The 16,685-nt window shown below is 39.3% G+C and overlaps 2 protein-coding genes across 2 annotated transcripts; both read right to left on the reverse strand.

The window, feature by feature from the left end:
- Positions 1-404: 404 nt before the first annotated feature.
- Positions 405-2,276, reverse strand: LOC131032617 (L-type lectin-domain containing receptor kinase IV.1-like). Its single transcript, XM_057963634.2, has one exon. It carries the CDS (start codon positions 2,274-2,276, stop codon positions 405-407), a length of 1,872 nt encoding a protein of 623 aa, XP_057819617.2.
- A 3,838-nt stretch (positions 2,277-6,114) lies between these two features.
- On the reverse strand, positions 6,115-8,320 carry LOC131032601 (L-type lectin-domain containing receptor kinase SIT2-like). The gene has a single exon (XM_057963617.2). The coding sequence runs from the start codon at positions 8,238-8,240 to the stop codon at positions 6,306-6,308; it is 1,935 nt and encodes a 644-aa protein (XP_057819600.1). The 5' UTR covers positions 8,241-8,320; the 3' UTR covers positions 6,115-6,305.
- Positions 8,321-16,685: the final 8,365 nt, after the last annotated feature.

Below are 16,685 nucleotides of genomic sequence, written 5' to 3' on the forward strand. Positions count from 1 at the left end.
GCTATTTGCACTTAAGTCGACTATGACTTGACAAGAAAAAATCATCAACAATCTGATTTAATATGTAGATAGTTAGAATGCATGAAATATCACCAAATTTGTAAAAAAATAAAATCGTATATTAAATTACAGGTGAGGATTTATTAGATTAAGATGAAGATGAAATGAACTTCATCTTCACTTCTACTTCTAAATATATACAGTCAACAGTTGAGGGGACAACCTCGCTGCCTTGAACTTGTGGTATAACAAAATAGTCCAGTATTTGTATCCTGGCTTTTGAGTGTGAACACAAAAATTATGTAGGAAACTCAAATTTTATTATGGAAGAAGCCATGTGTTTTCCGTCAAAACAGTCGTTATATGTAAATGAAATGATAGAAGACTGTTAAACCGGGTGCAGGTTAGATGGAACCCATTTCTCCGTAAGAAAAGGGCAGTGGAAGAAAGGGCGGAAGAGAATCTTGGGCCTCAAGTATCTCAACCAGCTGCCTCATGCAAGGTCTTGCTTGTGGACGAGGATCACAACATAGGATTGCCCATTTCAACACACGTTCCATCTCATCCTCAACGTAATCACCACCGAGCATGGGGTCGGCTGCGTCCAACAACCGGTCTTTCCCATAGAGCAGTCGCACCCAATCAACTAACAAGATTTGGGCGGAATCAACAGCCCGTCTTCCACAAGCAACCTCCAACATCACTACGCGAAAGCTGAACACGTCCGTGCTGGTACTCGCTTTTCCTGTGTTTATGAATTCCGGGGCGATGTATCCAGGAGTTCCCACTACGCGGCTTGTGTGTGGATTTTCATTCTGTTCATACAAGAGAGCAAACCCAAAATCCCCTAATTTTCCATTCAAATCTGCATCCAGCAAAATGTTGCTGGTTTTGATGTCTCTGTGTACTACCGTTTGCTCCCATTCTTCGTGAAGATACAGCAATCCTGCCGCCACATCCTTCAGAATTTTGAACCGTTGCCCCCATGCCAGCACTCCGTTCGGATTCTCGATGATCACATTGTCCAGACTTCCATTGGACATGTAATCGTAAACTACGAATAACTCTTTTCTTCGCCTGCAGTAGCCTCTGATCTGCACAAGGTTCCGGTGCTTGAGACGACCCAAACTAGAAATTTCTGCTACAAATTCCTTTGCTTCCTCTTGACAGATAGATTTAACCGCAACTTGGAGCCCAGTACCAGGAAGAACACCTTTGTAAACACGGCCGGATACTCCGGAGCCCAAAATTTGGTCGTCTCTGAATCCTTTTGTTGCAATAGAGAGGTCCCTGTAGCTGTATCTGTGAAGCCAATATCCAGACTCCCATTCTTCAACAAAATTCCTACGCTTTCTTCTCTTCAACCATAGCAGAAGACCCACAACTATTACCAAGATTACAACAGTGAGACTCAGACTAACAATAGCTATCAGTCCAATGTTTACGGTCTGGTTATGAAGGAATGAAGGAAGATGAGTTGTATCCAAGGGAGAAGCTGCTCCATTTGTACTGAAACTCCAAGTAAGAATATAATGGTCTTCAACATAAGTTCCTGTAGCCGCAGAGAAACCAACATACATTTCTTCTTCGAGAATGGCCGACAGATTGAGTTCTCTCAGAGATATAAGTGGCTTTTCCGGCCTAAGCGAACCGGCTTTTACAATGGTGACATTGAGCTCCCGTTCAAGATGATCATAATCAATCCAAGCTTGAATATTCTGTCCACTGTTGAGATCCAAATCTTGGAACTCTCTTTTGTTAATCCAATAACCAGCAGGCTTGGACTCCTTAGAGGTGAGTTCGTTGATGTCCACACCCACATGATTGTCGTTGATGTCTTGGAATTCCTCGGTCTTGATTGTGTCAAACACGACAGCAAACAGATGATTGTAGGGTTGTCCGTTGCTCGAAAGATTAAGCAAACCCAGAAACTCAGTTGGTAAAACCCCGACAGGGGACTTGTGAGGGGTCATCATAAAAGCCAATCCATGGCCGCTTCGTGAATGCTCTGAAGAATAAGGTACCATGCTGAACACAAATGTGGTGCTGAATGAACGAAATGTTGTATTTTTCATTCTCACAGGTAGAGGGTATAAAGCACGACCGAAGAGGTACTCTGATTGACTGGTGAGGGAGACGACATTTGAATGCACCGAAGCATTTCCGAATAAGTCGAGGGTTGAGGAACTGAATAGATTAAAGGTAAAGCTTGTATGGCTTTCTGCAACGGCAAGGACAAGGGAGAATGCGAGGACTAGATTCCATCCCACCCACATGATAATCGACTTTAAATTGTATTGGTGTTTCCAGTCGATGCTCCAGCTTTGGAAACCGCGTTGCAGAGGTCGGTTGTCTAGAAAACAAGGATGCTTAGAATTCCGGGTGAGTGGTCCTTACTTCATTCCAGGTTAACACGACAAGTATTTCAATCGTGGCTGCACTCTTATCACACAAGAAGAGATTACGTATAGACCGGGAAAACGTATATAAGATTACGTATTTAAATAACCATTTTACAATATGTAATTCTTATTAAAAAAAAAAAGTTGGTAAGAAGGGTTAACAATTGTTAAATTTATCATTTAGTTGAGAATAAAATTCAATGGTTGTTATATGAAATGTAATTTCAATGTCAATGATAGAGCTTATGAATTTAATTCAATAATAGAGGTTATGAATTTAATTGTGCAATAATATTTATAAATGTTATTATAATTTCACAAAACCATAAACAAAATATAGTTTAAATTATACATAATTTCGCTTCTCTTTTAAATCCATCATGTTACTTATCTAGATTTCACTTAATTTCTCAAAAAAATCATTTTCCATTTTAGTATCGAATACACAAGTGTAGACCAAATCTAAATTAGGTTTGCAGTGTAAACTTGATTTTAAAAAGTTTTAAAATAAAAAAACTCAAATACTTTTGTCGTGTTCATGAGTCACTATTATCTTTCTAAAGTTTAAGTTGTGTCAAGTTATGCACTAGGATGACCTCTTTAAAGTATAGCCCTAATTGGAAAAGGATCGTTTAGGAGATCTAAGACATATGATATTCTTGTTAGACAAATCCAAAGTCGAATATTTTAGAGGATAAAATTAATCTAACAATGACTAATTTAGAAACACATGAAACCCTAGGTTTTTTGTGTGTTTATTGATCTTTTCTTTCCCTTTAATAAAATAGAGTTTGTTTAAAATTAATTTTAGTTTACAAAATTTTATTGCCTTTATTGAATGAATAAGGGGGCTTCAAACCATTGCACTTAATAAACAATGCCAAGGCATGTCTTATGATGTTTTGGTCAAGATATAAGAAATTATAATAGATATATTCTTATAATAGATAAGGAATTGAATTAACAAGTTTATAGTGAACCTATATTCTTACAAACCTTAATCAATTGATTTTTCTATAAATATATTACAAATTGACATATATATTTTAATATAACATGCCTTGAAATGATTGATAAAGAGAATAATAAAAAGTGAAAAATAAAATAAAAAATTAAACAATTTATTTTAAATATCAATCAAACCTTTTTAAATCAAAATATTGATCGCCCAACTTAACAAATCTAACTAACCGATTTAAGTTAAAAAATTATTAATAAAAATTAAATATAATTGTGGACCTTAAAAAAATAAAAAAATTCAAATAACATTAACATCACAATATCCAAAAGAAAATGGAGAGTGAGATTGGAAGAAGTAGCACTAGGGTTTTGAGAGAGGCCCAGGTTGTAGAAGATGCTAATGGGGAAGATGGAGACGGAGACAAGGATGGTGATGAGCTTTATGTTCAGCCCTTGCTTTGTGTGGGGTTTTGGTGGTGAAACTTGCACCCTTCTTCTTTTAGAGCCTCCTTTTGTGTAGGGGTTCTATTGGTGGTGTGCCCTGGTCAAGGGTTGCAGTGAGTCATTGTTTTCCTCCTTGGTGAGTTTTAGGTCTTGTTGGCCCAGGCTCTTCTTGATGATGCCCTTTCATCTCTGTAGGGTTCTATGTGTAGTAAGGTTAGTGTTTAGGGGCTTGGCTTGCAACTTAGATGCATTTGGTCTCTATGGTTTGGCACAAGATTGGCTCGATTGTTAATGTGACTTGTAGCTACTACAAAGGTGTGCCCTTTTCATGGTAGTTGGGATTTTGGGCATAAGGTTTGGTTCTCACGAGCTTACTTGGTTGCTAACCTTGATGTTGGTAGGATTTCTTCTTCCTGTCTTGCCTATTCTCTTCTTGGATTCATTTCTTGCAAGTTTGGTTGGCCATTTTAGGGATTTTCTATTTTGGATGAGGGTTTGGGGCTTCTCTTTCTTTAGTGCCTTAATGCCTAGGTGGCACCTACTTCATCCCTTTGTGAATGTCATCCTAGTTGTTTGGGTGGTGATGGGCCTTGACTTTTTCTTCCTTGTTCGATATCTGCCTTCTATCGTGTACTTTATTGTAGCAAACCTTTTGATGGCATCTCTTTCCTTTGCGTTGGTCCTTGTGAATCTTGCACTATTGGTCCTATTGAGCCAGATCATGTGGTGACTTGTCATATGGTCTTCACTGCTATTGATCCTACTATGGTGGGTACTATTATGTTTTTTTGTGATGTGAATCTAGCTTATGATCTTATGAAGGTGGTTTCTAAGGTAGATTGTAGTCCTATAGGTCCTATGGAGGTGGATCTTTTGGTTTAAGCTATCATTGTTAGGTAGTTATTTTCCCATAGTTTTGTTTTAGCTACTAATGATAGCTGGTTATTTTTCCTTTAGTTTGTTTCAACCACTAATGTTAGCTAGTTATTTTTTTCACAAGGTTTATAGGTCCTTCCAAAACCAATTATATTTTTAGATTTTTGTGGTCTCCTTCCTTGTGTAAGAATGTCTTTGGGAAAGGTGGTCCTTCGAGCAAAAGGTTATAGGTGCCTTTCAAAACCCACTATTAGTTTTTTGTCTCCTTGGTTGGTTTGTTTCCAATGCAACCGTTTTTGTTTGGTTTATGGTGTGGGATTCCTTCCATAACCACTTTATCCTAATTATGTGAGGGTTTGTAGGGTCAAGGCCCTTGTTCACATGGGTGTGAGCTTCCGACCAAATGCCTTTCTTTCATAAAAGGGTCTTCTCTTTTTTGGTGTTTCGGTTGGGTGCTCTAGTCAAACCTCTCTTTCAAAAAAGGTGTTCCTCTTTTTTGGTGTTGGTGGTCTCATTGCTTGCGAGTTCCTCCTTGTTATTTTAAGGGTTCGATCCCTTGGCCACTTTAATCAATCAAAACATCACAATATCCAAAAGATAGTATAATCACCTCCTATGGACAGAACCAAGAATTTCAACTCCTTAAACCTATTGTTAGTGTTTAAATACAACTATAGTGAGTTATGATCCATTTGAAGAAACTAAAATCTATGTGTATTAGAGTGAAGTGAACATGCCACATGACTTGGAAATTGGCAATCAATAAATAATGACCACAAACTTGACAAGTGATAGAATATATCTCCATTAGTTGTGAAAAGTTTGAATTGTATCAACTTCTTCATTAGATTAAAATATTTAAAGAAAAACCCTAACTAAAAAAGGACCATTTTATAGATCTAAGACATCATAGGATATTCTTGTTAGACAAATTTAAATTCTAATATTTTGGAAGATAGAAAGAATCTAAAAACATCTACGATAGAACACATATGAAACCCTAGGTTTGTTATATGTTTGTTTGATCTAGACCTTCTTCCTCTTTTATATACTATAATTTATTTTTAATCACTATTAATTTACTAAATTTTGTTTTCTTTAATGAAGAAAGAATGAAGTGACATTTTTATATTTGTGATTCTATTTGTTAAGACTTCAAAAGATTGCAAATACAAATATTGAATAGTGCCAAAACATGTTCTTATCATATTAAAGAATTGAATTAGCAAGCTTTCAACAAAACTATATCCTTACAAAGTATAATATCCTCTCATAAAGGAACCAAGAAATTTCAAACTCCTTAGACCGATCGTAAGAGTTTAATTACAACCATTGTGAATTATGATCCATTTAGTAAATCGTCACATATAAAAAACAAACTTAGTTGCGTATTCATTATAATTTGAAGATACTAAAAGCTATTTGTATTATAGTGAAGCGAATATGCCACATGATTCTGAATTCGGTAATCGATGAATAATGACCACGAATTTGTCAAGCGAGAGAAAACAAACACGGCATTACAGAGCAGAAATATCTAGGGGACTAAGCACACCAACGGAGGACTAGGCCATGAGTGAGAGATAGTACATGCCTTCCGTGCTTAATCTGAATCATTTTTTCCTAGAAAGAACTGGAGGGCCAAGTACAAGAAGCTGTAAGACTATCACTTTCTTTCAAAAAATTATCCATTCCAAAGGAAATTGGAAATGGAAAAAATTCAGGAATAGAATCCTCGCCTTCAAGTATTCGGACAACTTGTCTAATGGAGATTCTCGCCTCTGCATTGGTATTACAGCATAGCAGTCCTAACTTAAGCACCTTCTCCAACTCCTCTTCAGCAAACTCACCATCAAGATTGGAATCAGCTGCATCGATCACTTTATCGTTGGCATAGAGCTCGCGCACCCACTGGACCAAAATTTCTTGTGAATCCCCACGAGAAGGATCAACAGGTCTCCTTCCGCATGCAACCTCCAACATAAAGACACCGAAGCTGAATACATCATTTCCGGGTGTGGCCTTTCCTGTACGTATCAATTCGGGGGCTATGTAGCCAATGGTTCCTACAACACGGCTAGTTTGTGGATTTTCGTTATGCTCATACAAACGAGCAAGCCCGAAATCCCCTAGCTTTCCCCGAAGCTCCGAATCCAAAAGAACATTGCTCGATTTAATGTCTCTGTGTAGCACCGTCTGCTCCCACTCCTCGTGAAGATACAGCAATCCTGCCGCCACGTCCCTCAGAATTCTGTGCCATTGTGGCCACCCAAGTAATTTCTTAGGCTTCCCAAATATCATCTTATCTAGGCTTCCATTTGGCATGTAGTCATAAACTATGAATAAATGTGTTCCCCGCCTGCAATACCCTCTGATTTGCACAAGATTCCGGTGCTGCAAACGACCAAGACTTGAAATCTCAGCTACGAATTCCTTCATGCCTTCAGTGCTGTGTCTGAGAATGAATTTGATGGCAACTTCAAGCCCATTTGAAGCTAAAACTCCTTTGTAGACCCGACCAAAGCCTCCAGAACCTAAAATTTGGTCGTCTCGGAAGCCCTTGGTTGCAATATACAAGTCCTTGTAGCTAAATCTGTGAGGCCAATACTCCATTTCCCATTCTTCAATATCATCTTTATACATGTTTCTTTTCAGCCTTATACAAATAACCGCTGCCGCAACACAGAAGAAGACAGGAACAACCAAAGCTACAACTATGGCGGGTCTTAGCCATGACTTGGACTTGTTGGGTAGTAAGGAAGATGGAAGATTTGATATATTTAAGACCGGTGCCGCGCCGATGGTACTGAAGCTCCAGGCGAGTATGTAATGCTTTTCAAACATGGTTCCGGTAGCTCCTGAGAAACCAACGTACATTTCTTCTTCCAGAATATCCCACAGACTCGTGTTTTTCAAAGACAGCAGAGGTTTCTGTGGACGAAGCGAACCAGCTTGTGTTATTGTAACATTCAGCTGTTTCTGAGGATGGCTGTAATCAATCCAAGCCTGAATGCTCTGTCCATTGTTGAGAGTTAGTTGTTCGAATTGATCGCCAGTCCAGTAACCGGCAGCCTTAGAGTCTACAGAAGTAAGATCGTTGAGATCTACCCCAACGTGGTTGTTGTTGATATCTTGAAATTCTTCGCTTTTGCCTGTGTCAAACTCCACTGCGAAGAGATGGTTATAAGCCTTCCCGATGGTGGAAATATTGAACAGACCGAGGTATTGACCTGCTAAAGCTCCCACCGGAGACTTGTGTGGGGTTATGATAAACGCCAGGCCGTGCCCACTTAGTGAAGGATTTGAAGCCGAAGGAACCATGTTGAACACGAAAGTTGTGCTGAAAGAGAGAGAATCTCTCATGCGGACTGGGTATGCATATAGAGCACGGCCAAACAGCGAGGGGGATTCACTCGTGAGGGAGATGAATTTGGACTGTATTGAAGCATTCCCATAGAAAGCCAGGGCCGAGCCATTGAACTCGTCAAAGATAAATGTTGTGTTGGCTCGCACAGGAAGGGATGTGGAGAGGAGCAAGATTCCAATGATGAAAAACATTGCCAAGGAAGGACGATGCTATCGATTTTGGTCTCAAAGAAATGTAATAAAACAATGAACATGAGGTTAGGAGGACGACTCGTTGCATGCTAATGTTATCAAGTCAAGGCAAGGCAAGACTAAAGGGTATGATAGTAATTGAACATGAACAAACCTTTTTCCAGTGGTGAAAAATGAAGAACCTATTGTTTTCATTCGTTTCCACTAACACATATCTAAATTAGTACTCAAGTTTTATTTTTCAAATTTGTTTACTTAAATCTTGCACATTCTCTCGAAATAATATTTGTTGAGTTTATTACATTGTCTCTTGAAATAATTTTTTTTTTTTTTCGATTATATTAGTCTTTGGCTTTTTCATTAGTAGTGATGATGTTTTCTTTTAGGATTGAACTTTTAATTATTTCATCCTTATTTTCTTTAATTTTTAGCTTGTTTTTCATTAAGTCTAAAATATTTTTTTAAGGGTCTTAAAATTTAATAAATAGCAAGAAAGATAGGTCAAAAAGGAATGTCTAACTAATATCTAGAAGAAATAATAGACTAGTAAGAGGATTGGAAATAATTAGTGAGCCATCAACACCCTAGCATGATGGTTTGAATATAAGTGACTAAAGGAATAAGTTACCTAAGAATCACAAAATACCATCTAAATCAAGGTGATTTGAAATTAAAACATTTAACGGAGTAGTGAACAAGGTGTTTCATTTAAGCTTACAATAAGTTAGTTTCTTGAAATTACTTTTAATTTTCATAGTGTTCTTTTGAGGTAAAGAGGAGCAAAGGGCTAAGATTGTCTATCAATTTCATTATCATTCTCTCTTCATTTCAACTAGGCAATTTGGCATAGCCATCAAAGATATATAAATAACTTAAATATCCCAAATACTCCCAATTTTTATTATATTTCTCTCATGACAAACCTTTTGTTACCATTCTTTAGAGACCTTCCAAATATTTTGTACAAAAGGAAGTGTCTTTTTCTTCAAATATGGTTGTAAATACCTAATATTTAAGTGTCTAGCTATAGCATGACCGATCTTGAGGCAAGTATTGTATACCATAAGTGAGTCCACAAACATGATCTACTACTTCCAAACACTCAATTTTGATGATAGTGATATCCTTATGTGAATAACCTTGTCTATCTCCTTAATAACACATTTATCTGGCATAAAGTAGTTCTTTTCTCTAGATTCAGTAACTACCTTTACTTTCTAGAACTATATCTAAAAGATTACCAATTCCAGTATGAATATCCTTTCTTGAGTATTTGAGTAGTAAACTAGGAAGAATAACTAAAAAATATCTTATTGATATTTATATTTTATGATAAAACATGGAACCCATTACTTGAGGGATTATCATTCCTTTTGAATAAACTAAGGTCCATATAAAGGGTCTATAAGAAATAATCAAGTAAAGGAAGTTCTATAACATTGCTCAAATTTCTAGCTGGCCTATAGGATTCCATTTTTGTTGAGCCCACTTATTGACCACATTAATATTTGGTTTAGATTGCAGATATCTTTTTTTTATTTTTTTTATTTTTTATAATTAAACTACTGGTTAGGGTCAGTCCCCTTCATTGCTTATGAAAGAGAAAAGAGTTACAACCTTCATACATCCCATCAAAATGGACAAAATAGACTTTTTCTTCTGAGAATTCACTATAAGTTGTTCTAACTATAATATCTATTGTCTTAAACATTATATATTTTTACAAAATAGCCTATCAGCTCATACATTCCTTAAACATCAACCTTAACAGTTGTTCATGGTGAAAATGGATAACAATAATAACAAAATTGAAAGGCTAAATGAATTCAACCACCAAACCCTAGCCTAACAACAACAAAGATCCACCATAACATATGAAGATTACCTAAGACAATGCAAATAAAATAAAATCACAAAGATTATACCATCACATGTCCAATAGGGTTTTGATCTCCATTCTTCCTATCTCCATTGATTTTGCTTGATATATTTGCTCTCAGATTTTATGTGCACAAGAGCTCAACAAAGAACGGAATGTGGTTACAAGTAGGATCATAGTGTAGTCAATTGCATAAAAGATGATTAGGGTTTGATAATGAAGAAAGCATCTCCTTAAATAGAAGATACAATATAAAACGGAGGGATAAGATTGAGAGGTGTAAAAAGGAGGTCGGCTATGATTAGAGGGTAGGTAGAAGAAATAATAAAATAATGAAAGGGGTAGGTAGTGTAGGAATTAAGAGATGAATGACATGTGTCATAGGTGGAAAAGGTTAATGAATTAATTAAATAAATAAAGATTTATTTAATTAATAGAAGAAATGAGATCAATTAAATAAATAAATATTTATTTAATTTAGGAAAAGGATAATTTAAATAAATAAATGTATTTATTCAAATGAGAAATAAGGCTAGAAGAGGATAAATGAATTAATTAAATAAATAAAGATTTATTTAATTAATAGAAGAATTAGGCTTAAATAATTAAATAAATAAAATGACAATTTTGAGTGTCTACATTTTGCCCCTTTTTGAGACAATGCGGCTTGTCACGTTGTTTCAAAGAAGATAAGATGAACTGATACAGAGTTGCCCCAAGATGGGAATGATATGCCCCCTCGAGAGATTGGATGAAAATGTCTGAAAAAGATTGCAGACAATCTCTCGATAAGAAAGAAAGGCTAGAATGGACTGACCGGATAAAGTGACAAAGTCATGGGATAATGAAGACTGACTCGGGAAATGAGGGTGAGGGTTAGGGTAGGCTATAAGATAGACCACGGGGGAAAATACATCCTCATTGTCATCTACACATCCACGAGAGCAGATTGTAGAGCGAGAAAAGAGCAGTAGCAGTCAACAGCAATGGCTTTCATTCACAGATTCGACCGCGTTCGCTGATTCCAGAGGCCAGCAAAGGCAGGAGAGCCGGTAAGTACCACCAAACCTCCTTGTACTTTGACGCATTTAATTTTTTCATTAATGCATGCTAGGTAGAGAAATAAATGCGCATAGAAGTAGGGTTCAAAAATGTCAAAAATTGTTTAAGCATGTCTGCATTGGTGCCAGGCGCGTCTGTGTTTGCCAGGCGCGTCTGTGTAGGTGCCAGGGGCGTCTGTGTCTAAAATCGCGTTTATGTCAAATGCGGACGCGTGTGCATCATGCAGGGGCATCTGTGTCACCCAGGCGTGTATATGCACAACATAGGCACGTCTGTGAAATCTGTAAGCGCGTTTGTGTGAGAAAAGTACGTTTATGTTCAAAAAATGTGAATTTGTGTCTTCTAGGTCAAATTGGCAGTTCTGTGATGAACATACGCTGTCGATTGGATAAGCTGCTGAGAGGATACACTCAAGCAAGTCCTCTAGGGAAGACTAGGATAGATCAAGGCACTTTGTGATGAACAGTGAGTACCAAGATAGAGTACATTGTGATGAACAGGGAGTACTTAAAGTATAAGCAGCACCTTGTGATGAACAGTGAGTGCAAATGTGAGCAGCACTTTGTGATGAACAGGGAGTGCCAAACACGTAATACTTTGTGATGAACATGGAGTACGACTAGAATAGAAGCAACACTTTGTGATGAACAGTGAGTGTCACTGGGATAGATAGCCATATGCATTTAGATAAAAAATAGCATTTTGTGATGAATAGTGAATGCCACTATAACTGACATGATTGATTTGCTTGACTGCAGGAGTATTTGCCTATGCTGGAGTCATGGGAGAGATTCCCATCGACGCAGAGACTGCGACCTGAGTTGTCGTTTGAGGACAGAGCTGCCATCGAGGAGATGGGTTTGAGACATGTACTGTATGTGCCTGAGTTTCGAGCGAACATGGGTTTGCTGACTGTGCTGGCTGAGAGATGGCACTCTGAGACATGCACATTCCATTTACCGATGGGTGAGATGGCAGTCACCTTGGAGGATGTATATAGGATTCTGCGGGTACCGATTGATGGGGCGCTGATCCCATACGATCGAGACGGTGACAGAGAGGCCTTGAGATGGGTGTTTCAAGACCCTGGACTGAAGATGAGGGCAGGACATGTGGCATGGGACACCATGACAGCCATAGGACTAGCGCTGCCGGTAGTGATAAGAGGAGCTATCAGTGGGTTCCTGTGTCTGGATAGGGCGACGTGGGGTTTGGCTTTGGGCTAGGAAGGAGCACTGGAGACACTGCAGATGCAGCACACCAGATACGCTTGGGGACCGTGTGTGCTGGCCCATTTGTATTATGAGCTTCATCAGTTTGTTTATCATGGATCAGTGGGATTGGGCTGTGGAGTGACACTGCTGCAGGTATGGGCCTACGAGCATCTGCTGGTTATCTGACTGATACACTTCAAGGGCAGAGGTCATGGACACAGCTTTGTACATTTGTATGATATGATCACATCACAGCTGCGGATTCACATGTTAGAGTATTGGCGGCGAGTGTTGGACGATATCGATGTGGTCATATGGAGACCATATCTGGGCTGTGAGGAGTGGGAGGATGATGCAGTGGAGCTCCCCTACACCTTCCGAAGAAGGTACCTAATTGGGTGGATGCCCTATGTGTTAGAGAGACAACTGGTGGACAGGGTTGGCCGACAGTTTGGCCGGATTTAGAGGATGCCCCGGGGCTCAGGCATGTATGCTCGCACAGTTAGAGATTAGGCATAGTTTGGGCCATTGCTGTCATATGATCAGGAAATCACACAGCTGGTGGAGATGATGCCCCTACCCTGGGATATGTGGCCTGAGATCGAGGATGCCGGCATGGATGCCGAGTATACAGCTTATTGGGCAGAGCATCCGTTCCCACGGTTGACAGATCCAGGAGAGCATTGGAGGGAGATGGGGGAGAGATGATGAGGAGGGTGGAGGTGATGGGGGCAGAGGGCGATGGAGGAGGAGGGGAGTAGTTGGAGAGAGGCGGGTTGCACCTCGGAGGGAGAGTGGAGAGGAGAGGTAGGCTTGGGTGGTGAGGGGTCGCGGTGGATTGCCTTTATAGGTGCCAGCAGCACAGGGTCCCAGGAAGGTACAGATACAGGGTCAGGGATGAAGATAGGTACCCGTACAAGCACCAATATAGGTATAGGTACAGGCATAGGCATAGGGGCAGGCACCCGCAGAGGGGGAGCCATAGGCAGAGGTAGAGGGGGCTGACCCAATGGAGGATGAGCTACTAGATCTGAGGGAGATCTGCTAGGGCCAGGCAGATGAGATCCAGGAGCTGGAGAGGGAGAGGGATCGGCTCAGGACGAGGCTCAGAGATATTGAGCGGGAGTGGGATCAGGCTATCCAGTGCTATACAAAGGCTGAGACAGCACTGAGGGCAGGGAGACAGGCAGCTGAGGATGCAGGGGTAGGATACACTTATGTCCTGCGGGCGAGAGAGGAGATAGCCTACTGGAGGGACCTTTACTATGGTGCAGTGCCAGCAGATCAGCGGGTGAGGAGCTTCCATAGACCGTCGCGTACAATGACAGCTACGAGAGGGAGTTAGAGGAGACAGGCATCGAGTGGTGGGGATATGGGCCCTCCACCACCACTAGATAGAGGGGACAGGCAGGGTGATCCTAGGGCGGGTCCCTCAGGGGCTCAGATTCCATCGAGGCCAGGCGACTTCGAGGGAGGGAGTTCATCATAGCCATATAGGGTTCCCTTTGTATCAGTTTTGTACCATTTTTTGTATGATGATGTAGACACCTACGGGTGCTTTTGTAGCCATATGATTTTGACATCATTGTATCATGACACTTTTGATTATATATATGAGATGATTCATTTTTGCGGCAGCTATATGCATGTGTACCTATGTGATGAGATGTTCTTATGATGTATGTTTTGTGTGATGCTTATAATATGGATGCAAATATGTATATAATGAAATGCAATATTTTTGTTCTTTTATGTTGTATATGTGTATGCATGATGCAAATGTGAATGTATGTAATGCAAATGAATATGATAATGTAAATGTAAATTGTGCTAATAGGTATTGTGTGCAGGATATGATGCAGTTGTGATATCTATATGTATGTATGAAATGCTTATATGTGGTAATGCAGGTGCAACTACATGAAATGCAAATGTTTTTGATGTGTCATTATACTCAGTCATGTGATAGCAGGCTATGCGGACTCGAGAAGGATAATGGAAGTCAATCAAGAAAGGGGGATGAAAGACAGAAGATATGAACGTGAAAGAGCTTCTTGTGTGTTATCATCATTGAGCTTTATTATGGCAAGTAGCTTATGACAATCGAGGCATATGTTTGACCCAGAATGTCATTGTACCTATTTGCATGCAGATAAGATAGTCACAAACAAGGAATGCCCCAGTTCACACTAGACTCATAGTGTCCTCATATCCTTGGACAAGTCATAGCATTACTAAAAGACAATCCACAAATAGAAAATACAAATAGGTGACGATATCCCATTCTCGCCTTTCTAGTCAAAGATATCCTGGAGATAGAATCTCTAGTCAGAGACATCCTAAAAAAGCTAAAAGACATGTCACCAAAAGATAAAATCAAAAGAAAACTAAGACTTGACACCAACATCCACTGTAGTCCTCAAGTTTAGTGTCTCTTGTCACTTGTATAAGTCTTATTTGATTGTGGTCACAATGTTTACTTTCACAAAATGGATAGATAGCACTGAACCATAATGTTGTCTGAGTCTGTTGAAAGATTTGATTTTGTTGAAGCCCATTGTTGCTGCTGTCTCATCTGAAACTAACTGAATCCATGAAACTGATATTTTATTGCGAAGAAGACGAAACTTTATTGCGGACTGATGATGCAGATGTTGCTTTATTGCGGATTGTGCGCAAATAGATTGAAGGAAGTTAGAAGAAACTGTACTCCTTGAAACATGTGATGTTCTCAGTTCCACACCCATCACTAGACGTAGGATTTGCCTTAGCCACAGATAGGATCTAATTTATTATGGATGGAAAGGGATGTTTATTATGAATGGATAACCAATCTTGGGTAGATCAATAACAAGCCATGATGGGAATGGGTAAGTTTATTATGGATGAATTGGTCGTGAGTGTGTGCAAAGTGAATGGATGAAAGTGAAATCCTGAAGGAGGGAGGAGCAATGTCTCTACACATGGTGCTGGTGACCCAGTTTTCACCATGGTACTTGCCTAGGGTGCCACCAAAGTGGTTTTCACCGTTGGATGAAATTATTTCTCTTTACTTTTTTCGATTTTTCAATGTTTTTTGTGTCACAAGGTGCCTGTTTGCCAAGTTTTTACCAAGTAACGATTTTTTTTTGTTTTTACAATTTTTTTTTTTGTATTTTTGAATCTTTTGATTTTTTTTTTGTATTTTTGAAATTTTTGATTTTTTTGTATTTTTGAATTAGGATATTCCGAAGAGCTATGTGTATAACCTGCGAAGGTGCATGCTGTTGATAGGATCCTCCAAAGGTTCACCTTCTGTAGTTGAGAGCTGATATGCCCCGGATCCATATACTGCTGTAATGATGTAAGGACCAAGCCAATTTGGTTCGAACTTGCCCTTCTTCTCTCTGTCTTGCTGATTCTTGGGGTTTTCTCTAAGGACCAAATCACCTACCTCAAATGTGCGAGGTTTGACCTTGTGATTGTAGTTGCGACTTATTCGTTGTTGGTAAGCCTTGAGATGATTAAAAACAGTTTGTCTCTGTTCACCCAGTAGTTCAAGTTCTTGTAAGTGAGAGACCCTATAATTTTCATCACCGATGATATTTTGCAAAGAGACCCATAAAGAGGGTAACTCGGCCTCAATAGGCAAGATGGCTTCAGTGCCATAGACAAGTGAATAAGGTGTAGCTCCTATAGGTGTGTGAACACTTGTGCGATAGGCCCAAAGTGCAGGATTAAGGTGGATATGCCAATTACGGCCAGCGTCGTCGACTGTCTTCTTAAGGATTTTAAGGATTGTTTTATTAGATGCCTCAGCTTGGCCATTACTTTGGGGGTAATATGGTGTGGAAAAATGATGGGAAATATGGAAGCGGTCACAGAGTTCACGAACATCCTGATTTTTGAAAGGACGCCCATTATCAGTGATAATGGAAACAGGGATACCATATCGGCAAATGATATAGTTAAGGATGAATGTAGCAATCTATTTTCCAATGACTTGTGTGAGAGGCACGACTTCAATCCATTTTATGAAACACTCTGCGGCAGTGATAATGAATTTATGACCATTAGAAGAAGGAGGGTGAATCTTGCCTATGAGATCGAGTCCCCACTAACAAAAGGGCCAAGGAGACACAAGTGGTTGTAGTTCTTATGCTGGCGCATGTATGAGGTCTCCATGAATTTGACATTGCTTACATTTCTTGACAAACTGATATGAGTCTTTTTCCATATTGGGCCAGTAATATCCATTCCTAATGAGTTTCTTGGCCAAGGTAGGACCACTAGCATGTGGACCACATATCC

This window comes from Cryptomeria japonica, chromosome 7 (assembly GCF_030272615.1).
Source record: "Cryptomeria japonica chromosome 7, Sugi_1.0, whole genome shotgun sequence".
In the NCBI taxonomy this organism is placed as follows: domain Eukaryota; kingdom Viridiplantae; phylum Streptophyta; class Pinopsida; order Cupressales; family Cupressaceae; genus Cryptomeria; species Cryptomeria japonica.